Source organism: Pseudorca crassidens, chromosome 6 (assembly GCF_039906515.1).
Source record: "Pseudorca crassidens isolate mPseCra1 chromosome 6, mPseCra1.hap1, whole genome shotgun sequence".
NCBI lineage: Eukaryota > Metazoa > Chordata > Mammalia > Artiodactyla > Delphinidae > Pseudorca > Pseudorca crassidens.
This window is the reverse complement of record NC_090301.1, coordinates 26,284,856-26,311,156: the sequence shown is the minus strand read 5'-3', so window position 1 is coordinate 26,311,156 and position 26,301 is coordinate 26,284,856. Positions and strand designations below refer to the sequence as shown.

Below are 26,301 nucleotides of genomic sequence, written 5' to 3'. Positions count from 1 at the left end.
GGTTTGTTTTAGGTTTCTGTGACAGCCTTTTTTCCTGAGATGGAGAGATGGGAGGTAATCCAGCCACTCAATGTGGAATCAAACTGTGGATTCTTGGTAGCTAAAGAAGCCACCCCACCATACAGTGTATTTCTCAAAATATCAACTCATGTTTTTCAGATGCTTTTCTTTTTTTAAATAGTGAGGGAAACGTGTAATTTGGGATTGTACATTGCATTGCACATAGCAGGCACTCCATAAATACAAAACAAGTTTCCCAAGTCCTTGTCTCTTGCAGTGACCTAGAACATTTTTCTCCTCTGAAGGGCTTGGCAGTTGTGGTTAAAAAATAAGCAGAATTATTATTTGCTTGAAATCATATATACAATTTGTATGAATTTCAGTATGCTGCCAAAACATGATTTTTTCATTACTGTATTTTCTGTAAGTATTTCTGGACTGAACTGCAAAGTAAAGGCAAAATGTTAATATGAAGGTGTCCCTGTGTCCCCTTGCCTCCTGTGTTTTCTCTTCGTTTGTTAGGAAGGGCTTGTTTGTGTTTATGCCTATTCTTTGTCCAGTAGAAACCCATGGAACAGTAACACATTTAGTCAATTAAATTTTAAGGAGATTTTTATCTAAAAATTATATATAGAAATTATATTTATTATATATACACATATAGATATACATTTCCATATATATTTATGTAGTTATTTTTAGATATTTATATATGTTTAATTAAAATGTAGACCTCTTCCAAAAAGTTTTTACTTAAGTGAAAAAAACCATGACCTTTGGAAATTCCTTTCTGAAATTAGAGATGTTTAAATTGTTGGTCTTTTTACTCATATATTATGTATATTTCAAAACATTGTACTTTAAATCACCACATAAACACAGACAATATAGTTTATCTTTCCCATACTTAACAATGACTAATTTCCCCATCTTAATAATAAAAGCAATGCTATCTTCTTATTGCTTACAGGTTTCCAAAGTCCTTATCCTAGGATCCGGAGGTCTGTCCATTGGTCAGGCAGGTGAATTTGATTACTCGGGATCGCAAGCTGTAAAAGCCATGAAGGTGAGAGACTCTGATCTTTGCTGGAATTAATATACACTCCCTTTATGAGTCTAATTAGTATTTTATAATTTAGATTTATGACACTACCTCTTTTCAAAGTCACTATAATTAATTTCCTTCCACATCTTATATGAAAGGAAGTTTGATCACAGACAAGATTTTTAACTTAAATGTGCACACCTGCAAATTAAGAAGGTTGGATTGATCTCCAGAATTGTCTATGTTATCACCTATTTATATTGAAAACATAAATCTACACTTATAGATGTTACTCAATGAGGCAGTGAGCTTTTAAAACATATTTGTCTTTTGTGTGAAAGAGGGAATTTGGGTATCCCTGGTGCTCTAAAGTACTTCAAGTGTTCTACAGGATGCTTCAGGCATCTCTTTGGTTGAAAGGGGGAAGATCCAGCTGGAAGAACAAAGGAAACAATGCCTTTTGTTCAAGCTTTAGAAGTTATTGCAGGTCACCTAATTCCCCCATCTGTGACTTGGACTGGATGACTTACCAGGAAGGTATGGCTGGATTTTCAAGTGGAATAGAGGGTTTGATACCTAAGTTGGGAAGAATATCCTCCCTGTTTCTTCAGAGTCTCTCGAAATATCCCCAGCCTTTATCATAGTAAAATAAACCTTTAGAAAACTGACACTGTAGGTGTAAGATATTTCTATTGAAGAGCTAACTTGGCTTCTCTTTGGTGTCCTTATTTTCCACGATAGTCCCCATTTTGGTGCTAATCAAGCCATCCAAAGTCAATGTGAGCTCTCTGTGACCTTGCCACAGGCTTTGTGGAGTCAAGCCACTCTTACCAAGAGACCTGGCTAGGAGAGAGCAACATAGGGAAGGAAGCAGGAGACTAGGACAACCGACAAGAGAAACAGTTGGCCAAAATTTTCCTTTTTTTCTTTGCTTTATTGAGTATTCTATATACAGAGATTTTCACCTGACAGATGTCTGTTGAAAACAGACACAACCCCCCAATTACCTTACTCTTCTTCCCATTCGTTTTTATTTTTAATACTCTTCTCCATACACGCATGGATGTTCACCCCATGCACACATGTTTTTTGTGTACATTTTCAAAGTGTGCTTTATTTCGTTGTATTAAGATGCAGTTTATCTTTAGATAGATAATTAGTGGGTATCCAATGGTTCAGATTGGTTAGAACACAGTCTAAGTGTGTTAAGGGTTTAGAACACATTAAAGTGGCATGCAATTTTTTATCCTATTTGGTAGTTTTATAAAGAATTAATATTTCCATAGGTTGTATTTTTTATATGCATTACATCCAAAAGGTGAAGTTATTGATTTGAACTGAAGAATAGGAATTATTAGATATAGTATTGTGATTAAGAGGTTAATAAAGATGAATTTATGAACTGAGTATTTTTTAAAACTTAGATTATGCATAAATTATAGCTGGAATTATATTAGAAAAAAATTATGTAACATTTATTAAAATGGTTTGAATAGACACTCATCACATGAATTTATGGGACCTTTTCCTATGTAATTTGATTTATAAAAATAGCTATATTCATTGTATAGCACATGCAGGAAAATATTTAACAAATATACCTATCCATTGGTACTTTTCTCTAGTAGTGAGACAGTCTATAACTTCTGTTTATGATGTGCTCTCCGTTTGGACTCAATTATTTTAATTCTAACCCATATTTTAAATGCATTTGCTTATCTATATGTATCTATTCAATATTTTGTTAACAGTACTTTTAAAAATGTTCCTTACAATCTTAGAGAGGGCTCATATTGAGGAAAGGGTGTAGAACTTGAGTCATAAGACTTGGATTAGAGCCCTAATTTTGTCATTTATCAGCTGTATGATCTTTGGAAGGTCACTTAACCTTATTGAATCTCAGTTTCTTCATCTCTAAGGTGAAAATTTCTTTTATAGTCTTGCTATAAAAATCAAATAAATTAACAAAAAAGTACACTACAAGTTTTAAGGCACTATTTGAATTTAAAGTAGTATGAAATATATTTAATTTGGATTCACCACACCCCCAAGGATATGTAGGGCTTTCAATGATGATTTCTATACTTTCATATGAATATTTTGTTGAGTTTTTAGAAGACTTCAAAATTGACATGCTAATAGGTAAAAAAATAAGAACCATCTGGCCAGATTTCATAATAATTATTTTACTAAATGTCGCCCTCATCCTGGTCTGTAAAGCTATTATCCTTAGTAGCCTACATGAAGAATTATTTTAGGGGTCTCTCCAGATGTCAGGAATGAGATAGGGCTATGAATATCTTCACACACACAAATTTTTATTTTTTATTTTTTGCCATACGGTCATTTTCTTTTATATAATATGTATAAACAGTTGTATAATGGTCTTTGTCAAAGCACTACAGCAGGCATGAAAATCTAAAGAAAATGGAAACCAGCAGAAGGCTCTCAGTGCTCCCAGCTAGAAGGGAGCACATTATCTTGCATTTAAAATGTATGCTCAATGCTGTTCTTCAATAAACGTTAGAAAAGGAAGCAGCTTTGATGCTGCCTTTTTTCCATTTTATGTTTTACTCATTCAAAAAAATTTGGAATATTTTATTCTTTTAAGGTCGACTGAGCTATAAAATTGAGTAGTATTTGTGGACCTCCAGTCAAATTCTATAGAAAACATCTCCAGCTTTCCTTGATACCTACAGTGACAAGGAATTCAGGGTGATCCTCATGAGGTAGCCAGCTCTTTTTGGATAGTTTTATTTTCAAGCAGTTTTCTTCCTTCCTTTTACCAAATGTTTGTCATCCTTTAACTTCCATTCACACTGGTCCCATTACTGATCTCTAGAGCCCACAGAATAACTTTTTGTTACCTGTTAATACCCTTCATTTGAATATGATTTTTCTCTTTAGACCATATATTAAGATTCTAGATCTTTTTTTTTATTTCAGGAAGAAAATGTCAAAACTGTCCTGATGAACCCAAACATTGCATCGGTGCAAACCAATGAAGTGGGCTTAAAGCAAGCAGATACTGTCTACTTCCTCCCCATCACCCCTCAGTTTGTCACAGAGGTTATCAAGGCAGAACGGCCAGATGGATTAATTCTAGGCATGGGTGGCCAGACAGCTCTGAACTGTGGTGAGTTCTTTTAAGTTTAATTGCAGAGTTTTGGTTCACACACTTATATATAATATTTTTTGTTTGAATTTATTCAGCAGTTGTGCTCTGTGTGTTCATAAAAGTTTTCCGCTGTGTGAGGAAGCTTAGTAAACAGCCACCTGAAAATGTCACATGATGAACATTACTAGTTTATTTCACAGAACAGCTGGGGGACAAAAAGAAACCTTTTGCTTTAATGCTGCATGGTGACTGAGTAGGTTTTTTGAGTCCCCCTCCTCCGTCCCAGGATACTGCTTTTCTCTGTTACCAGTGAAACTCTAAGAACTATTATGAGTGAAAAAGGGGAATTAACATTGATTAAGTGGTCTGTGCTCTTATGTATCAGCCCTGTGGCATTTGACTTTCACATATATTTTCATGTTTACATAGATCAGTCTCTCTACCATCCCTTCGTGCATCTGCTGAGTCCAATGCTCTGTCCTATTTAAAATATTTCAAACCTTCAGAATTAGATCATGAATGAGAATCTTACTGGCTAGTTTGGGTAAGCAGTTGGTGATATAATTTGTATGTCAACTATAAAAAACAGCCAAAGTTAGATGTTAAGTTAGTGGGAACACAAACGATTTTGTTAATTTTTAACCTAGATAGATACCCACATCACTGAGATTATTTACACAAGGGAAGCTCATTATAGGAATAGACCTTCCTTAGAAGGAAATGAAATATACTAAAATCTTAAGGCTCACTGTAATGCTATGATTTTTATTAACGAGAATAATAAAAATCATTTGGAGAAGGTGATAATATACATAATAGTAGCACCAGCAAAATGTTTTGCTAAAATGTCTTCAGAATTTTTCTTTCAAAAATTTTTTTACTCTAAGTGCAATTCTGTTGTGGACTCTGGTGGCTTTTTGGAGTTAAGATTTTTTTTTAAAAAAAGTTGTATTCAGTTATCTATTATAGGAAACATAAGAGGAAACATAAGAGTTTGATATGTTAGGAAACATAAGAGTTTGATATGTTAAAAATTGATTTATTTTGTTTTTCTGTAGGAGTGGAACTATTTAAGAGAGGTGTGCTCAAGGAATATGGCGTGAAAGTCCTGGGAACCTCAGTTGAATCCATTATGGCCACAGAAGATAGACAGCTGTTCTCAGACAAACTAAATGAGATTAATGAAAAGATTGCTCCAAGCTTTGCAGTGGAATCGGTAAGAAATCTTTGTTCTGGAGAAACAGGACCATTATGTGTCTTGCGTTGTAGAGAGAATGATTTGTCATGCCTAAAAATAATAAAGTATTATATTTGTGTATGTTATCTTCCAGAAATGTGTGATTACTTCAGAGACACTGTGTATTAATTGTGGCATTCAATGCTAAAGCATTAGGGACAGGTATTAATAGTTTATTTTTATGAAAAGGGAAGCGTAATCTCAAAGGTGATGTGGTTTATCAATGGTTGATGTGACCTGAGTATCAAATCTCCTGAATCAAAACAAAGAACCATATCAACTTGCAATGCCAAAGTAATTTCTACCTTCTTCCTGGGATCAGTCACACATTTTGTAAGTGCGAATGTCCTGCAAATGGGAAATGGTTGAATTTAAAAATTTTTTTAGGGACTTCCCTGGTGGTCCAGTGGTTGTCTCTGTGTTTCCGCTGCAGGGGGCACAGATTTGATCCCTGGGTGGGGAAATACGATCCTGCATGCCGTGCAGCATGGCCAAAAAATAAACGAACAAATTTTTTTTTTGTTAGAATGGAATAAACATTTTACAATAAAATTATCTAGAAAAAAAAAGCCATTGGATCTAATCAGTAATATTTATGACTGAGAAACCTGTGGCTTAGATGGTTAAAGAGGACAGATTGTTTTGCATTTCTCTTAATCATTTTCCATCGTATCCTGTGCCTATTGATGGGCTATTACCAGGTGCCAGGAAAAGATCAGCTTCCTGTACATCTCTTTTTGTCCCTGACTTTATTCATGATTTCAGTCAGTGAAATGGGGGTACTGGAGACAGTTTCTGATGCAACTTCCTCAGTGTAGAAATAGGCAAATCCTCTGGGATAAGGCAAGTACTGCTGGGACAACTAAAAATGGGCTATGTATGTTTTCAGAAAAGCGTGCTATCAAGTATATAGCATGTTGCAAAGCTGTCAATCAGGAACAATCCCAGGATAGCTCTGCTGAACACGTGGAAAGCTCCTGCCATATATTTATTCTTTCATTGCCAGATTTAATTATGTCCTTGCTTCCTTAGGATGAGAAACAGGCATATGGGAAAGGTATAATTACATTCCCACTGGTAGTGTAATAATATTCCATGACAGAAAAATATAGCCAACATATGCTGTATTCTGTAAGTTAAAAAAAAAAAAAAAATCCCAAGCTTCCGAGACTACTCTCTGACTGAACTTGAAAAATGAAAAATCTCTTTCTATATAATATTCCAAATGGCTTATTGCAGTAATATCAAGTTAGATTCTGTAGTAGAAAACCTTGCTTTGTTAAGAGATGAAGACTTTTAAACTGAACTTAAAAATTCAGTATAGCTCCCATTCTCAAATTAATGGCAACTATCTCACGTCTGGCCATTGTTTTATTTTTTATACTGCAAAATAAAATTTACCCCAAAGATGTTAAAAAAATGCCTTCACTGTATATTAAAAAATTCTAAAATTTAACTTAAAATTTATAAAATAACACTTGTTTTTCAGAAGGAGATGAGGGAATAATAGAACATTTTCATAGTCATTTTTTCCAAATAAACTGATTTACCTGAATTACCAGACTCTCTTGGTTGGTCTTTTCTACTGTCAGCTTTTAAAACTTTGAGTCCTTGTTCTTGTTGACAGATTGAGGATGCACTGAAGGCGGCAGACACCATTGGCTACCCGGTGATGATCCGTTCTGCCTATGCCCTGGGTGGGTTAGGCTCAGGCATCTGTCCTAATAAGGAGACCTTACTGGACCTCAGCACAAAGGTATGTATTTTTGCAGACCAAATTCTGACCAGCCAAGAAAACTCCCTGATATAGTCTTTCAATTAGAGAAAGTTATGTAGATAAGAAATAACCTTTTCTCTGTTTATAAATCACTGCCACATCTCTAAATTGTTGTCCAAGAGGTGACACTTTTGAAAGGGAAATACAGTGCAATTACTTACACTGGAACATAGCATTAACCCAAAGTCCGTCTTTACTGTACTGTCTATTGATTTCATTGATAGACAGTCAATCCAGTTCCATCTCCCTCTGCTACAAAATCTGCTCCAAAACACCCATCATGCTAAAATATATTTTAGTGGTTTAAAAAAAAACCAATATAATGTCACATTTTGCCATTATCTTTTGAAACAGTAAGACATGGATGACATCTGGTAAGGGAAATAAAACACATTGAGTACTTTACCTTTACCTCAAATTCAGGTGTTTAACATATATACAATATAAACCTCTTAGTACTATGAATGAGTGATTACTCTGCCAACTGCCACACACATATATAAGCAAAAGTGAAAGCTGAGTGCTTACCATTTACATAAAAATCACTTTATTTCTGAATATTCCTTTTAAGTATTAAAGGGAAGATCTTGAAAATTAAGATATGCTCCAAAAAATAAATTAGAAATTAACACAGAAGTCATGCTTCATGAAATCAGCGACTTTTGCCCACACTCTATTCCCATAGAATACAGCAGTGCCTTGCAATACTGGGGCTCAGTAAGTGCTAGTTGAATGAATGAATATGTGTGTGGGCAAAGAGACTTATGTAACTTCCCATGTAGCAGTTATGGATGTGAAGCTGACAGAATTATTGTGATGGCTATTTTTAGGGGTGCTGAGTAAATATCAAGCAGAGTTTATACCCTTATCATTATTTACGTTTTAGAGTGAAAAAGAATGAGCCCTTGAATTATTGACGCAAGATTTTGAGAACAAACAGATAAAATTAAATGTATTTTAATAACTGCAATGACAAACGTACATGTCTACAAATTGGATTGAGTTTTTCTAAAGTTGCCAAAAAAAAACTCCAAAAGGGAAACATATCTAATATAAATGTTCCCTATTTCCATCTGGACTTCTGAATCATGTATTTAAAGAAAAGACATGTTTGTGGAGGTATACATTTTTTTCCTCTAGCATATTAGATGTTCCCAATCTTTTTATTTAAAAAATTTTTTTAATTTTTTTAACATCTTTATTGGAGTATAATTGCTTTACAATGGTGTGTTAGTTTCTGCTTTATAACAAACTGAATCAGCTATACATATAGATGTATCCCCATATCTCCTCCCTCTTGCATCTCCCTCCCACCCTCCCTATCCCACCCCTCTAGGTGGACACAAAGCACCAAGCTGATCTCCCTGTGCTATGTGGCTGCTTCCCAATAGCTATCTATTTTACATTTGGTAGTGTATATATGTCCATGCCACTCTCTCACTTCGTCCCAGCTTACCCTTACCCCTCCCTGTGTCCTCAAAGCCATTCTCTATGTCTGCATCTTTATTACTATCCTGCCCCTAGGTTTTTCAGAAACTATTTTTTTTTTAGATTCCATATATATGTGTTACCATATGGTATTTGTTTTTCTCTTTCTGACTTACTTCACTCTGTATGACAGACTCTAGGTCCATCCACCTCACTACAAATAACTCAATTTCTTTTTATGGCTGAGTAATATTCCATTGTATATATGTGCCACATCTTCTTCATCCATTCATCCAATGATGGACACTTAGGTTGCTTCCATCTCCTGGCTATTGTAAATAGAGCTGCAATGAACATTTTGGTACGTGACTCTTTTTGAATTATGGTTTTCTCAGGGTATATGCCCAGTAGTGGGATTGCTGGGTCATATGGTAGTTCTATTTGTAGTTTTTTAAGGAACCTCCATACTGTTCTCCATAGTGGCTGTACCAATTCACATTCCCATCAGCAGTGCAAGAGTGTTCCCTTTTCTCCACACCCTCTCCAGCATTTATTCTTTCTAGACTTTTTGATGATGGCCATTCTTATGGTGTGAGATGATATCTCATTGTAGTTTTGATTTGCATTTCTCTAATGATTAATGATGTTGAGCATTCTTTCATGTGTTTGTTGGCAATCTGTATATATTCTTTGGAGAAATGTCTATTTAGGTCTTCTGCCCATTTTCGGATTGGGTTGTTTTTTTTTTTTGTTATTGAGCTGCATGAGCTGCTTGTAAATTTTGGAGATTAATCCTTTGTCAGTTGCTTCATTTGCAAATATTTTCTCCCATTCTGAGGGTTGTCTTTTTGTCTTGTTTATGGTTTCCATTGCTGTGCAAAAGCTTTTAAGTTTCATTAGGTCCCATTTTTGTTTTTATTTCCATTTCTGTAGGAGGTGGGTCAAAAAGGATCTTGCTGTGAGTTATGTCATAGAGTGTTCTGCCTATGTTTTCCTCTAAGAGTTTATAGTATCTGGCTTTACATTTAGGTCTTTAATCCATTTTGAGTTTATTTTTGTGTATGGTGTTAGGGAGTGTTCTAATTTCATTCTTTTACATGTAGCTCTCCAGTTTTCCCAGCACCACTTATTGAAAAGGCTGTCTTTTCTCCATTCTATATTCTTGCCTCCTTTATCAAAAATAAGGGGACCATATGTGCATGGGTTTATCTCTGGGCTTTCTATCCTGTTCCATTCATCTCTTTCTGTTTTTGTGCCAGTACCATACTGTCTTAATTACTGTAGCTTTGTAGTGTAGTGTGAAGTCAGGCAGCCTGATTCCTCCAGGTCCGTTTTTCTTTCTCAAAATTGCTTTGGCTATTCGGGGTCTTTTGTGTTTGCATACAAATTGTGAAATTTTTTGTTCTAATTCTGTGAAAAATGCCATTGATAATTTGATAGGAATTGCATTGAATCTGTAGATTGCTTTGTGTAGTAGAGTCATTTTCACAATGTTGATTCTTCCAATCCAAGAACAGGGTATGTCTCTCCATCTGTTTGTATCATCTTTAATTTCTTTCATCAGTGTCTTATAGTTTTCTGCATACAGGTCTTTTGTCTCCTTAGGTAGATTTATTCCTAGGTATTTTATTCTTCTTGTTGCAATGGTAAATGGGAGTGTTTCCTTAATTTCTCTTTCAGATTATTCATCATTAGTGTATAGGAATGCAAGAGGTTTCTGTGCATTAATTTTGTCTCCTTCTACTTTACCAAATTCATTGATTAGCTCTAGTAGTTTTCTGGTAGAGTCTTTAGGATTCTCTATGTATAGTGTCATGTCATCTGCAAACAGTGACAGCTTTACTTGTTCTTTTCCGATTTGGATTCCTTTCATTTCTTTTTCTTCTCTGATTGCTGTGGCTAAAACTTCCAAAACTATGTTGAATAATAGTGGTGAGTGTGGGCAACCTTGTCTTGTTCCTGACCGTAGTGGAAATGGTTTCAGTTTTTCAGCATTGAGAACGATGTTGGCTCTGGGTTTGTCATATATGGCCTTTATTATGTTGAGATAAATTCCCTCTATGCCTGCTTTCTGGAGTGTTTTTATCATATGGATCTTGAATTTTGTCGAAAGCTTTTTCTGCATCTATTGAGATGATCGATGGTTTTTATACTTCAGTTTCTTAATACAATGTATCACATTGATTGATTTGCATATATTGAAGAATCCTTGCATTCCTGGATAAACCCAATTTGATCATGGTGTATGATCCTTTTAATGTGTTGTTGGATTCTGTTTGCTAGTATTTTGTTTAGGATTTTTGCATCTATGTTCATCAGTGATGTTGGCCTGTAGTTTTCTTTCTTTGAGACATCCTTGTCTGGTTTTGGTATCAGGGTGATGGTGGCCTCATGGAATGATTTGGGGAGAGTTCCTCCCTCTGCCATATTATGGAAGAGTTTGGCAAGGATAGTTGTTGCTCTTCTCTAAATATTTGATAGAATTTGCCTGTGAAGCCATCTGGTCCTGAGCTTTTGTTTCTTGGAAGATTTTTAATCACAGTCTCAATTTCAGTGCTTGTGATTGGTCTGTTTATATTTTCTATTTCTTCCTGGTTCAGTCTCAGAAAGTTGTGAAGTTCTAAGAATTTGTCCATTTCTTCCAGGTTGTCCATTTTATTGGCATATAGTTGCTTGTAGTAATCTCTCATGATCCTTTGTATTTCTGCAGTGTCAGTTGTTACTTCTCCTTTTTCATTTCTAATTCTATTGATTTGAGTCGTCTCCCTTTTTTTCTTGATGAGTCTGGCTAATGGTTTATCAATTTTGTTTATCTTCTCAAAGATCCAGCTGTTAGTTTTATTGATCTTTGCTGTTGTTTGCTTCATTTATTTTTCATTTATTTCTGATCTGATCTTTATGATTTCTTTCGTCCTGCTAACTTTGGGGTTTTGTTGTTCTTCTTTCTCTAATCGCTTTAGGTGTAAGGTTAGTTTGTTTATTTGAGGTGTTTCTTGTTTCTTGAGGTAAGATTGTATTGCTATATACTTCCCTCTTAGAAGTGCTTTTGCTGCATCCCATAGGTTTTGGGTCATTGTGTTTTTATTGTCATTTGTTTCTAGGTTGGTTTTTTTTTATTTTGCGGTATGTGGGCCTCTCACTGTTGTGGCCTCTCCCGTTCCGGAGCACAGGCTCCAGACACGCAGGCTCAACAGCCATGGCTCACGGGCCCAGCCGCTCCGCGTCATGTGGGATCTTCCTGGACCGGGGCACGCACCCGTGTCCCCTGCTTCGGCAGGTGGACTCTCAACCACTGCGCCACCAGGGAAGCCCTAGGTATTTTTTGATTTTCTCTTTGATTTCTTCAGTGATCTCTTGGTTACTAAGTAGTGCACTTTTTAGCCACCATGTATTTCTATTTTTTACAGATTTTTTCCTGTAATTGATATGTAGTCTCATAGCATTGTGGTCGGAAAAGATACTTGATACAATTTCAGTTTCGTAAATTTACCAATGCTTGATTTGTGACCCAAGATATGATCTATCCTGGAGAATGTTCCATGAGCACTTGAGAAGAAAGTGTATTCTGTTATTTTTGGATGGAATGTCCTATAAATATCAATTAAGTCTTTCTTGTTTAATGTATCATTTAAAGCTTGTGTTGCCTTATTTATTTTAATTTTGGATGACCTGTCCATTGGTGAAAGTGGGGTGTTAAAGTCCCCTACTATGATTGTGTTACTGTCAATTTCCCCTTTTTTGGCTGTTAGCATTTTCCTTATGTATTGAGGTGCTCCTCCATTTGGTGCATAAATATTTAAAATAATTATATCTTCTTGGATTGATCCCTTGAGCATTATGTAGTGTCCTCGTTGTCTCTTGTAATAGTCTTTATTTTAATGTCTATTTTGCCTGATATGAAAATTGCTACCCCAGCTTTCTTTTGATTTCCACTTGCTTGGAGTATCTTCTTCCATCCCCTCACTTTCAGTCTCTTTGTGTCCCTAGGTCTGAAGTAGGCCTCTTGTAGACAGCATATATACGGATCTTGTTTTTGCATCCATTCAGCCAGGCTATGTCTTTTGATTGGAGCATTTAATCCATTTACTTTTAAGGTAGTTATCGATATGTATGTTCCTATTACCATTTTCTTAATTTTTTGGGGTTCGTTATTGTAGGTCTTTTTCTTCTCTTGTGTTTCCTGCCTAGAGAAGTTCCTTTAGCATTTGTTGTAAAGCTGGTTTGCTGGTGCTGAATTCACTTAGCTTTTGCTTGTCTGTATAGGTTTTTATTTCTCCGTCGAATCTCAATGAGTTCCTTGCTAGGTAGAGTAATCTTGGTTGTTGGTTTTTCCCTTTCATCACTTTAAATATGTCCTGCCACTCATTTCTGTCTTGCAGAGTTTCTGCTGAAAGATCAGCTGTTAACCTTATGGGGATTCCCTTGTATGTTATTCGTTGCTTTTTCCTGCTGTTTTTAATATTTTTTCTTTGTATTTAATTTTTGATAGTTTGATTAATATATGTCTTGGTGTGTTTCTCCTTGGATTTTTCCTGTATGGAACTCTCTGCAGTTCCTGGACTTGATTAACTATTTCCTCTTCCATATTAGGGAAGTTTTTAGCTATGATCTCTTCAAATATTTTCTCAGTCCGTTCCTTTTTCTATTCTTCTTCTGGGACCCCTATAATTCGAATGTTTGTGCATTTAATGTTGTCCCAGTGGTCTCTGAGACTGTCCTCAATTCTTTTCATTCTTTTTTCTTTATTCTGCTCTGCAGTAGTTATTTCCACTATTTTATCTTCCAGGTCACTTATCCGTTCTTCTGCCTCAGTTATTCTGCTATTGATTCCTTCTGGAGAATTTTTAATTTCATTTATTGTGTTGTTCATCATTGTTTGTTTGCTCTTTAGTTCTTCTAGGTCCTTGTTAAACGTTTCTTACATTTTCTCCATTCTATTTCCAAGATTTTGGATCATCTTTACTATCATTACTCCGAATTCTTTTTCAGGTAGACTGCCTCTTTCCTCTTCATTTGTTAGGTCTGGTGGGTTTTTATCTTGCTCCTTCATATGCTGTGTGTTTCTCTGTCTTCTCATTTTTTATAACTTACTGTTTTGGGGGTCTCCTTTTCTCAGGCTGCCGGTTCATAGTTCCTGTTGTTTTTGGTGCTTGCCCCCAGATGCTAAGGTTGGTTCAGTGGGTTGTGTAGGCTTCCTGGTGTATGGGACTAGTGCCTGTGATCTGGTGAATAAGGTGGGATCTTGGTTTCTCGTGGGCAGGTCTGCGTCCTTTCGTGTGTTTTGTGGTGTCTTTGACCTTATTATGATTTTAGGCAGCCTCTCTTTAATGGGTTAGGTTGCGTTCCTGTCTTGCTAGTTGTTTGGCATAGGGTGTGCAGCACTGTAGCTTGCTGGTCGCTGAGTGGAGCTGGTTCTGAGCATTGAGTTGGAGATATTTTGGCGAACTGCCACTGTTTGATATTATGTGGAGCTGGGACATCTCTTGTGGACCAATGTCCTGAACTCGGCTCTCCCACCTCAGAGCACAGTCCTGACACCCAGCTGGAGCACCAAGACCCAGTCCTCCACACAGCTCAGAAGAAAAGGGAGAGAAAGTGAAAGAAAGAAAGAAAAAAACCAACAAAATAAAGTTATTAAAATAAAAAATAATTTTTTAAAATAATAATATTTAAAAGTAATAAAAAAGAAAATAAAGAAAGAAAGAGGAGAGCAACCAAACCAAAAAACAAATCCACCAAAAATAACAAGTACTAAATTTATACTAAAGAAAACAAAAGCAGACAGACAGAACCCTAGGGCAAATGGTAAAAGCAAAGCTATAGGAAGAAAATCACACAAAGAAGCATACACATACACACTCACAAAAAGAGACAAAGGAAAAAAAATATATATATCGTTGCTCCCGAAGTCCACTGCCTCAGTTTCATGATGATTCGTTGTCTATGCATGTATTCCACAGATTCAGGGTACATCAAGTTGATTGTGGATATTTAATCCGCTGCTTTTGAGGCTGCTGGGAGAGATTTCCCTTCCTCTTTGTTCCCACAGCTCCAGGGTCTCAGCTTTGGATTTGGCCCCGCCTCTGCATGTAGGTCTCCAGAGGGCGTCTGTACTTCGCTCAGACAGTACAGGGTTAAAGGAGCAGCTGATTCGGGGGCTCTGGCTCACTCAGGCTGGGGGGAGGGAGGGATACAGAATGCAGGGTGAGCCTGTGCAGGCAGAGGCTGGTGTGACGTTGATCAGCCTGAGGCACACCGTGTGTTCTCCCGGGGAAGTTGTCCCTGGATCCCAGGACCCTGGCAGTGGCGGGCTGCACAGGCTCCCGGATGGGGAGGTGTGGAGAGTGACCTGTGCCACACAGGCTTCTTGGTGGCTGCAGAAGCAGCCTTAGTGTCTCATGCCCGTCTCTGGTGTCTGTGCTGATAGCCGCGGCTCGCGCTCGTCTCTGGAGCTCGTTTAGGTGGTGCTCTGAATCCCCTCTCCTCACGCACCCCAAAACAATGGTCTCTTGCCTCTTAGGCAGGTCCAGACTTTTTCCCGGACTGCCTCCCGGCTAGCTGTGGCACACTAGCCCCCTTCAGGCTGCGTGAACACAGCCCTCTCCCTGGGGTCTGACCTCCGAAGCTCCAGCCTCAGCTCCCAGCCCTGCCCGCCCCAGCGGGTGAGCAGACAAGCCTCTCGGGCTGGTGAGTGCTGGTCAGCACCGATCCTCTGTGCGGGAATCTCTCCGCTTTGCCCTCTGCACCCCTGTTGCTGCGTTCTCCTGCGTTGCTCCCAAGCTTCCCCCTCGCCAGCCCCTGTCTCTTCCAGTGAAGGGGTTTCCTAGTGTGTGGAAACCTTGCCTCCTTCACAGCTTCCTCCCACTGGTGCAGGTCCTGTCCCTATTCTTTTGTCTCTGTTTTTTCTTTTGCCCTACCCAGATACTTGGGGAGTTTCTTGCCTTTTGGGAGGTCTGAGGTCTTCTGCCATAATTCAGTAGGTGTTCTGTAGGAGCTGTTCCACATGTATATGTATTTCTGATGTATTTGTGGGGAGGAAGGTGATCTCCACGTCTTACTCTTACGCCATCTTGTATGTCTCCCCCCAACAATGTTTTTAATATTAACAACCTCATTATTACTGTCAGTCGTGACCAATGTATACTTATTCTCAACATAAAATGTATTTTTTTACAGTATAAAAAGCATTCTAAACACTCAGTCGTATAAAAATATTTACAATGAAGACAACTTTGGAATGGGATATTTTTAAATTATTTATATTCCTCTAAAATAGTTAGTAAGCCATTGAATGGTTTTCTTTGTTGAAACCCTAGCTTTTCATTTGAGAATAATGACTTGTATTGTTCTATCCCAAGCTACCGCTTACTCTCTTGGGATTATATTTAGCATTATTAGAAACTGCATTAACCTGGTCTAGGTCCCTAAATTAATCTTTGTATAAAATCTGAGACTTGAAAGAGAAAGAAGAAGCTGAGGCAACAGGTGAAGATGGTCTCAATAGTCCTTGTGTCCAGTCTACTCCATTAGAATGCAAAAGCCTTCCTCAGCTTCATCTCCTTTGTTTCCCAGATTTTTTTTTTCTATTAGCAGGCTATCCTAATGACAAATAAATCATTATTAAATTGTTCACACTGGCTACAGAGTTTCCTAACCACTTTGAAAACCTCACCATGGGTAGCTGTGGGGACAAATGTGTTACATTTTGAAGTGCACATGCTGGAGCCTGTAGTGTTTGCTGAGGTTAAAAAAACAGTGTTGAGACCCATCACGGAATAACTTACATTGAGTTATTATTTCATTATGCTACCTGCTAATAATTTGAAAAAATTCAAATTACTTTCCCCAGTTGCTTTCTCTTACTTTCATTGCCATAAAAAATCAAATTTATTATGAGACAAAGGGACATTTCTGTCTTGGATTTTCAGCCACTAAATGTCCTAAGGTCGGAGACCATCTTTTACAGATTTTGGGTTCAGCATTCTACCCACCAGGGGGTACAGAGTAAATAAGGAATGATAATTATACTAATTCATATCTGTTTAATCAGGCAGGCATGATATACGATTCAGTATTTAAGCACTTAGGCAGTGATTACCCATAATAATAGTCGTGTATGGTTCTTTTAATTCCCAAGTTTCACATGCCATCTTGGCTAACTGTTTACAACCATCATCATCTCCTTTCTTCTCCTCATCAACATCAACTGACTTTTATTGTGTGTGTTCTTTACAAAGCACCCTCAGCTATTTTAGAGAAAGACAGAATCTTTAGACTTATTTTTCCATATTTATTTGCACTTATCACATCTCTGCTTTCACAGAAGCCTAGCTGCAAAAATAATTTCATTTCCCTTTGCCTGATTGCTCAATTATTTTCTCTTTTTCCTAAATTAGTTTGATTTAATGTCATATCAGCACTTTGAATGGCAAGACTCAATAATGTAAATCAAGCATATTCACTGCAGAATGCTATTCCTAGTACCTCGCTGATTTTCCGACACATTGTGCCTTCTGCAGCATAGAGGAGGATGGAGACTAGGCAGTGCAGACCAGGATTTAGGCCAGGGCGCTTTGCCAAATAGCCACGTTAATGCTAGTGCCTTTCCTTACTCTTCGATGTCTTTTGTCACCAATTTCCAGGCCTTTGCTATGACCAACCAGATTCTGGTGGAGAGGTCAGTGACAGGTTGGAAAGAAATAGAATTTGAAGTGGTCCGAGATGCTGATGACAACTGTGTCACTGTCTGTAGCATGGAAAATGTTGATGCCATGGGCGTTCATACAGGTAGGCAAGAAATCTTCAAGCATTATGGTAATGGCTTCAGCTCATATCTCTGGTGGCTCATAGCAGTCTTTATTAAGTCCCTTTCTTTAAATTACTATTCTTAGCATACACATTAGTGATAAAATTGTACACATATATAGTATTTTACAGCATTGAAAATACTCTCATATTTAATTTGATCTTCACAAAAACCCTCTGAAGTAGGGCAGATATTATTATCCTGATTTCATTTGAAGAAGGGGTAGAATATAAGCAATGCTGTGAAGGTAAAATCTGTAAGACTTGGTGTTGAGAAGTAAGGCATGAGGTTAAGAAGGCTTGAAGCAGACTGGGTGTTAGTCACCAAGTGAATGAGAAAATAGCCACAGTAAATAGAAATAGGTAAAATAAATAGGTTTCTCAGGAAGGGAAACTGGTTAGACTAGAGGGCAAAGCTGATGACTTAGCATTTAGAAATGCTAAAGTTTAAAAGTGGGCGGAAATCTCAAGAAGAGGAGAATGTAGAGCTGGAACTCAGTAAAGAGGATAGAAATAAAGAAGTTGATGCAAGGTCATTGGAAGTCTTTGAATAAAGAAAATAGCGGAAGCTGGAAGCATAGACTGAGTATTCAAGCGCATAGGTGTAGAAGGAAAGAGAATAGGGTCAAGGACCATACCCTGGGAAACATTCAGATTTATAGGGCAGAAGAAAAAGGACAGATTGGTGTTGAAGAAAAAGAAGGGAATGATAGTTACCTTATAAGCCAATGCACAAAAATATTTTATAAAAGAGCTTTGGTTTTGACTGTAGCAAATACTACGAAAGGTCAAGAATGAAGATTTAATGTTGCTTTTGGATGTTCAAGAGGACAGTTTCAATGCAAAGTTGGTTATGTGAGCCGTATGGAAAGGAATTATATGACTATGAGTGATAAGAAGACCTGGTAGGGCTTCCCTGGTGGCGCAGTGGTTGAGAGTCCGCCTGCCGATGCAGGGGACGCGGGTTTGCGACCCGGTCCGGGAGGATCTCACATGCCGCAGGGCGGCTGGACCCGTGAGCCATGGCCGCTGAGCCTGCGCGTCCGGAGCCTGTGCTCCGCAGCGGGAGAGGCCACAGCGGTGAGAGGCCCACGTACCGCAAAAACAAACAAACAAAAAAAAGAACTGGTAAATTTTCAAAAGGTTTAGTCATGTAAGGAATGAGAGAGATGGTTCTTATAACCATCTGGCAGTTCAGAGAGGGGCTCCTTGAGCCTGTAGTGATCTGAGCTTGTTTGTAGGCAGAAGGGATGGTGACTAAGGACTAAGAGATTGAAGATACAGGGGGCTATAGTTGGAGAGAAGTGAGAAAATGGGAAGGGATGAGATTTAGAAAATTGGTGGGTGAAGACGAGCTGATATTTTATGGAAGGAAGAACTTGAAAGCTAATTCATGAGACATAGAAGGGAAATTGAAGAAGTTAATGTCAATCCAGTAAGTAGATGACTAAGCCTTGATAGCTTCATGATCTTGGGAAAGCTTAGAGTGATTTCTGTAAATATGTCAGAGTAATACAGGTAAAACAATCAGAGGGAACGTGCCTTGTATGTGTTTCCCTAAGATAGTTCTTTTCCCGGCAAACCCTCAGCCTGTTCTGTTTCTTGTGTCATGCAAATAGATTGTTAAGTTACTAAAGTTGGTTATTTAGATATGCTACCAAATAACAAGTGTTGCTTGGATGTACAGGTGATTCAGTTGTTGTGGCCCCTGCCCAGACGCTCTCCAATGCGGAGTTTCAGTTGTTGAGACGTGTTTCAATCAATGTCGTTCGCCACTTGGGCATTGTGGGTGAATGCAACATTCAGTTTGCCCTTCATCCTACCTCAATGGAATACTGCATCATTGAAGTGAATGCCAGACTGTCCCGAAGCTCTGCTCTGGCCTCAAAAGCTACTGGGTAAGGCCAGAACGATTGACCATGGGTTTGCAGATTGAACTGGAAAATTGAAAGCTAGTGGAAGAATGTGCTGCATTTGCAAACTATAGTCCCCATTTCTGTATGCTGACTCCCAGTCATGTCCTATGGACATGGTTATTAATGAGCTTGCCGCCAGATTGAGGCAAATGGTATTGCTAGCTGGCTTTGTTTGCTGGCTAATCATAAACTAATCAAGATCTGGGTGGTCAAAGCAGGCTGTGAAAAATCTGCTTCTTAATTGCACTTTGCAGATGTTGTTAAAAAGTACAAATTAATCCTTAATTTTAGTCCTTCACTGACTTTTTTAGGTATATAACAAATTTTGGACAAATAATAGAGTTCACTTGACTCAAGCATGCAATCACATTATTTTATTTTAGCAAAACTTCACAAGAGCAAACAACAGTAGGTTTTTTTCTATAGGTAAATCTTGCAACTAAATAAATAAATTTGTATCTACTTAACAATTGCTAGCAAGCATGACTGGAAGGAACACTAATTAATATCTTTTGTTTCTATTAATATCTTTAACATCTGGTATTTAAATTACATGATATTTAAAAAATATTTACCTCTCAAGCTATTTTTATGTAGCTAGACAGTGCTACATGGAGTGTGGAAGGAGTGATGAGCTAAACAAGAGTCAAGAGACCTGAGTTCTCCTTCTGGTCCTTCTACTAATTGTGGGACTTTGGATAAATCACTACTGTCTCTGTTAGTTTCTTCACCTCTTAGGTGGGCAAGTTGTACTAAAGGACTCATATGTAATTCTATAGTTCTGTGAATTAATTTTTCAAATACAATTACCCAAACTGACATTCCAGAAGAGTATGGTCAAGTTTCCAGAGTGTTAGTTGTGTAAGGAGCCCAAAGTTCAAAGATAATTTGGAAACAGAGCAAGGACCCAAACTTTCAAGGACTGCATTTTATGACCTTTACATACCCCATAGTACCAGCTAACTCCACCGTCTTCCTAGGTGCAGACATGTATATATTTTTATAAAAGAATATTTTGCAGATTCTTATCTTAGTGGAAATTATACACAAGTGAGTACTTTATTTCTCAAGGAAGCTATTGATTTTGGCTTGAAGAGGTGAAGGTTGGGAGTTGTAGCACTGCATGTCAGGCATAGACAGTGAACTCTTTTGTGATCTGTGCTTCTGTACTTTATCATGACTCACTTTATTTTATAAGGAGCTATTAGATTTTCATACAGAACTGAGAATCAGGTGTGTTTTATACCTTGATGTGAAATAATACCAGAATTTCTAAGAAAAACCAATTTATATTTTGAGCTGTTTTTAATACTTATTGCTGAAAGAAAAAAAAATGTCTCCTCCTTTATAGCTACCCATTGGCATTCATTGCTGCAAAGATTGCCCTAGGAATTCCACTTCCAGAAATCAAGAACGTTGTATCAGGGAAAACATCAGCCTGCTTTGAACCGAGCCTGGATTACATGGTTACCAAGATTCCTCGCTGGGATCTTGATCGTTTTCACGGCACTTCTAGCCGAATTGGTAGCTCTATGAAAAGTGTAGGAGAGGTGAGTCCTTGGTTAATTCCTCTCTTTCATCCTTGTTCTCAGTTATTTTGTCCAACCCTAATGTCATTGAAAGTCTTCAGTGTCCTTGGATACTGGGTTACTGATTGGAGGATACATATGAATTTCATTTCCTCCCTAGTGTTTCCACATAAGGCATAGCTGTTTTAAATCTTAATTTTTTTTATCATGCTTCAAGGTGCACAATAGAATTATAACTCAAATGCCAGGAAAAGTTTTGTTGGTGGTGTTTCTGCCAAATAAACAACTGTTATTTAGTTTACATTTCATGGAAAGATTCCCCTTTCACAATGTGCATGGGAAAATTTGTAGGCCAAGGAATATGAGATAATTTTGTAATGTGTTAATTTAGGGTTTATTATCTGAAAGGTTTTTGTCTTCCGTGAATATTTAACACTTTACATTTAGTTCAACTCAAGTTAGCAGACATTTCCTGAGTTCTTACTACATGCAAGACCCTGGGATGATAAAAACAGCGAATAAGATGGAGATAATTGTGACATTATCTCCAGCTGGTGAGTTCAGAATGTATTCACAGAACTAAATATAATATGAATTAAACTGTGGTAAAAGTTGGAATGCAGTATTTATATGCAGGTGCTGTGAGAATGTAGTAGAATAGGGTCAGGGAAAGCCACAATAGATATTCCACTGAAAAATGGTGAAATCTTCACTTAATGAATATGAAGTTTAATAATATAAAGTATTAAAAAGGACAAATTTTGAGCAAACACTGTTATGTATTCCTTTATTATTATGTTTACTTCTCTTTTATTGAATGTACTCCATATGCTATTATGTACAGTGTACTTTAATGAAAATTCATGGTGAATTACTTATAGAATTAGTTACTTTAGGGCCAACTCTTAAATATATAATACTTTAAAATTTTCTTAAATATTCCAAAAATATTTTCTTAATTTGATAGTGCCATAAACTATCTTATATCTGGTACCCTCTCCTATGCTTAGGCTAGAAAATCTATGAATATATTGTCTAACTCTTCAAATACCACTATGCCTCATAAATTACGTATCTGAATTGGACTAATATTTTGTTTATCCCTGCTCTTGAGACTCTTCCCTTATTTCTAATTAAATTTGGAGCAGTGTGAAAAGGTTATCTGTTTGGCTTTAGTGATCTTTGTATATGTAGCTTGTCACGCAATTGACATGAAGATTTACTAAACTGACATTAATGAGAATTCAGGTCTGTTTGAGGCATCACGGAAGTTTACTGAAGGCAGTGTTTTGACTGTTATTATTTTAAATTGTAGACCAAAAATGCATGGCAATCTATTATTCCATGGAAAGAATCAAAGACAGTATTTATTCACTGAAAATAACTGGGTAGGCTTCAAGGTTAATTTTAGTTCTCACTTGTAACTTGTCCAAACTAAATCACCACATGGTTTTCCTAATTGATTAGCATACAATCAGCTGCAAAGATTGTGGGACGACATGTTGAATTTGTCATGGGGAATTTAGTCTCCTATATTCAAAATCTGAATCTGTCAGTATTTGTTATGATTCTCAAGGTCCTATTAATATTAATGCTTAGCTATAAAGAAAGCCAACCTGTCTGGGATACTGACTGATACCCATTTAGAAATAGTTCTGTTTTTGTGTTAATATATGTCTGGTTTCTCTTGGTTTGCTTTTTTATTCTAAAGGACATCTGCATGAAAGCAAGATCTTATTGAGGAAGGGTCTATGTTCTCTGGCCACAGATTCTTTCTTTTAATGCTATGGTCCAGAGCAAGTACAGGTGATTTCCTCATCAGTCTCAGCAAATCAAGCTAAATTCCCTAAGTGGTAAAAGAGTGACCTAATGATGTTAAAGACTCATTACATCAAAACCACAGTAAAAAGGCAAGAAAGAAAAATAACTTAAATTTGAGTAGCATTCTTTTGATATATGTCTTGCTCCTAAGTCTTTTCTGAAAAATAGTCAACTTCTAGCTTTGTTACAAATTAAAAATATGCAAGCTCTTTTTAAAAATATGAGTCTTAAATGTGTATTACAGGTCATGGCTATTGGTCGCACCTTTGAGGAGAGTTTCCAGAAGGCTTTACGGATGTGCCACCCTTCTATAGCTGGTTTTACTTCCCGTCTCCCAATGAACAAAGAGTGGCCATCCAACATTGATCTCAGAAGAGAGCTGGCTGAACCATCCAGCACCCGCATCTATGCCATCGCCAAGGTAATATGTGACAAGGGGCGGAGAGCTACCCTTTTTTTTTCTTTCCCAGAATACAATCAGCTTGGACCTGAATGTAAAACTGAATCACAAAGTGGTCTTGAATTCAGGAATTTTTGGAAAATCTTTAATTCTCTTTAATAGTATTAAACTGGAGGTTTCTATGGACTTCATCAGATTATTCTATAGCTAATGAAAAATTACCCTTTTTTATTTTCACCTTAAGCCTGGACTTAAAGGGAACACTGCAGTTTTAAAGGATGATCACATAGATAAAATGTTCTTCCCTTTTAGTACATATATTATCAATACTCTTAAATGTTTGATAATATTGACTTATGATTTCCCATCACTCTCATTACTTGCTCATTGAAAATGTGTAAAATTATATTTTAGAAAGGAAGATGCGTAAAATGGTATCACTTAGTATGTCCTACCTAAGACTCTAGAATAATCTTTATTTGATTCTTCTTCTGTGTTTAAACAACAAACTCTAAAGAACTTCCATGATTATAGGCTTTTCTATGTAATTATTTTATTGGTCTTACTTATAGAACAAAAAAGCCCCACATTTCTCACTTCCACCCACTAGTTCCCTTTAATGCAAATTAAATGCCATATTAATCTCCTTTCATGTTTACTATGCTTAGAGTTTTGAAGTTTTAGTTCATCTGATTTTATAAAAGGTGATTTGGGCAGCTGGGATCTGTCTGGTCAGAAATCCTTGAATTGCTTTTTGACATTTAAGGAAGGTTAGGTATTAATCCTCCAACAGTACCAAACCGCACTGGAGCTACAAAGTCCTCTGACCATTTTATGTGTGTGTATGTACATGTGGAATGAGTTGATGAAAATATGAATTTTGTCTTTAAAAAGGGAATCTGTCTTTGTAACTTGTCTTTGTAGCAACAGAAAAATGCTGGTCTTTGTAACGACAGAAAAATGCTGTTAGTGATTTCGAACTCTGCAACTTTTATGCTCATATATAGAAGGAGGGGAGGGAATGTTTCCTTCATTGCATTTAATGTATTCTCCTCACCTTTATGGTTTCCAAATGCAGAATATTTCATTTCCGTTGAAATTCTGAAGTAGTCTGAGAGATACTAGTATTTTTTGATGGACATTTCTCAAAGTTGACTTTCAAGGGAATAGAGAATTAACATTTTTCCATGGTGGTGGGACTGATATTAGTAATGAGAGGTCATTCTAGAAAGCCATTTCACCTTCTTTATTGTTCTTATTTCAGTCTTTTGTTTAAAAAGCAACCTACAACATTCATACATGTGTATATATGTGTATGTGTGTGTCTGTATGTATACATATAATTTTTTTTTCCAGACAAAGGACAGTAAATAGATTTTTTCCTTGAGTCTAGTAATCATACTTCTGCCATTTTGAGGTGGATGAACAAGGGAAGTATTTCCAGGTTCCCAGTGAGGCTGTAAAACTCAAGCATATCTCTCATTCTTTTCTAAATTCAGGGAAAATGTGTGGAGATTCTTTCTTGCACAGAGTATGAGCAAGAAGTGCAGGGTCTGAGGTATAAATTATTGCCTGCCAGCGTGCTGGGAGAAGGAACTGATTTCTGTTTGTTAGAGGTCATCATTACTGTTCATTTCCACAGCAACCAGGAACTTGGTGATTTTGACAAAGAGTGTGAGGAGTGTGGTGGGCTGAAGGGGAAAAAGAATGAAGGGAGTGAGTAAATCTTTGCTCGCTTTCATAATTCTTAGAAAGGGCAACTTGCTCTGAGGTCTGATTTTTGCAGCAGTCTTATTTCAGGATGACTGGATCATCACCTCTTTTGATTTGGGGAGAATACAGGGCATTATTTTTGATTTGGGGAACGTTAGAGTAACCTCCAACTTGTTTGGGGTCATTACGAACTTCATTACGGCTGTGTGACATGGCAAAGCTGCAGCTCTTGAAAGACCAGCAGGATCTTGCTTTCTGTTCAGAACTGTGGATGTGATTCTAGTTGTCCTTCCTCACAGTAAAATGACTGCAGATTCTAGGTCCTTCATCAGTCGCAGGGTAATTACTGTGTGCGATTGTGTGAAAATGCCCTTTGGTCTATCAGAAGTGTCACTACGACCTTAAGGTTCTATTCCCCTCACAGTGTTGATGGTCAAAGAGCCAATTGTCCCTTTAATCCCTTGGCAAATAAGGCATAATATTAAGTCCTTGGGTAGTTACAGTCCTGGCTGTAGTTATAGGGAGAATTAAACAAAAAAACATAAATAGACTTACGAAACGAATATGTCTTTCAGTATTCACGTTAGATGTCATTTTATTCTAGTCAATAGAATTATGAGCTATATTGTTTCTCCACATGTATGATCATGGTCTCTCTGATACCAGAAATAAGTAAAAGTTTTAGGAAAATTAAGCTCCCTTGGTTGAAATATAACAGCAGTTATTAGTTCCATATATTTCCTAATGGTATTTAAAAATATAGTGTGCCATAATAAAATATGTTGTTTTGAAATATTTGACTATCATTTTTCATTGAGTATAAATATTATCTAAACATAGAAAAGAATAAGAGTAGGCATCTTTTGAATATGAAGGTTTTGGTTTTGAGAGTTTATCTCTTCTTTCAGCTGCCTTTTGTACTCAGCTTAATGACCCATAGCTGTAATTTTACTTTTGAGAAGTTGCTAAACTAAGCTTGAGGAAAAAGCTGAGCTGCCTGTCAGAACAGAAGTTATTACCACATTGTTTTGGAATATATTAGGATTTTGTAAAATGCCTGTCTTAGCACAAAAGTCACAGTAACTGATTCAAAATAATTTTTTGTTTGAAGTCTTCTGTGAGGTAATATTTGAGAGAAATAACACCAAGCCAAATGTGATCCATAAATTCTCAATGACTGGTTGGCGTGAATATGGAATGAAGTGATAAAAATATGCTAAACATGCTAAAGGGTAATTATCCAAAATACAAGTTAAATGATCATTATATTGATTCTACATGTTCTTACCAATTTGGCATAACTCTAGTTTCAAGAGATTCTCTTTAATGCCAAAAAGATATACCAGATTTAGAATATAATTGGTAACACAGTCATATAAAAAGCAGGGAAGCAGAGCCTGTTTCAGGAATTTTTCTGAGCACACACTATTCTGATTAACTCAGAGTACCTCCTGTTCATGCCATTTGTGGATATAGTTGGCAGTATCTGTAAGTTTATTGGGAGGAACGTCA

The 26,301-nt window shown here is 36.9% G+C and overlaps 1 protein-coding gene across 1 annotated transcript in view; it reads left to right on the top strand.

The window, feature by feature from the left end:
* The window catches only part of CPS1 (carbamoyl-phosphate synthase 1), a 142,516-nt gene that overhangs the window by 48,465 nt on the left and 67,750 nt on the right, over positions 1-26,301 (top strand). The window contains exons 13-20 of the mRNA XM_067740711.1: positions 971-1,066; positions 3,992-4,181; positions 5,222-5,379; positions 7,028-7,156; positions 17,248-17,392; positions 19,098-19,308; positions 20,678-20,876; positions 22,921-23,097. Of these exons, the coding sequence (XP_067596812.1) occupies positions 971-1,066; positions 3,992-4,181; positions 5,222-5,379; positions 7,028-7,156; positions 17,248-17,392; positions 19,098-19,308; positions 20,678-20,876; positions 22,921-23,097 (1,305 nt within the window). The remainder of the gene's footprint in view (positions 1-970; positions 1,067-3,991; positions 4,182-5,221; positions 5,380-7,027; positions 7,157-17,247; positions 17,393-19,097; positions 19,309-20,677; positions 20,877-22,920; positions 23,098-26,301) is intronic.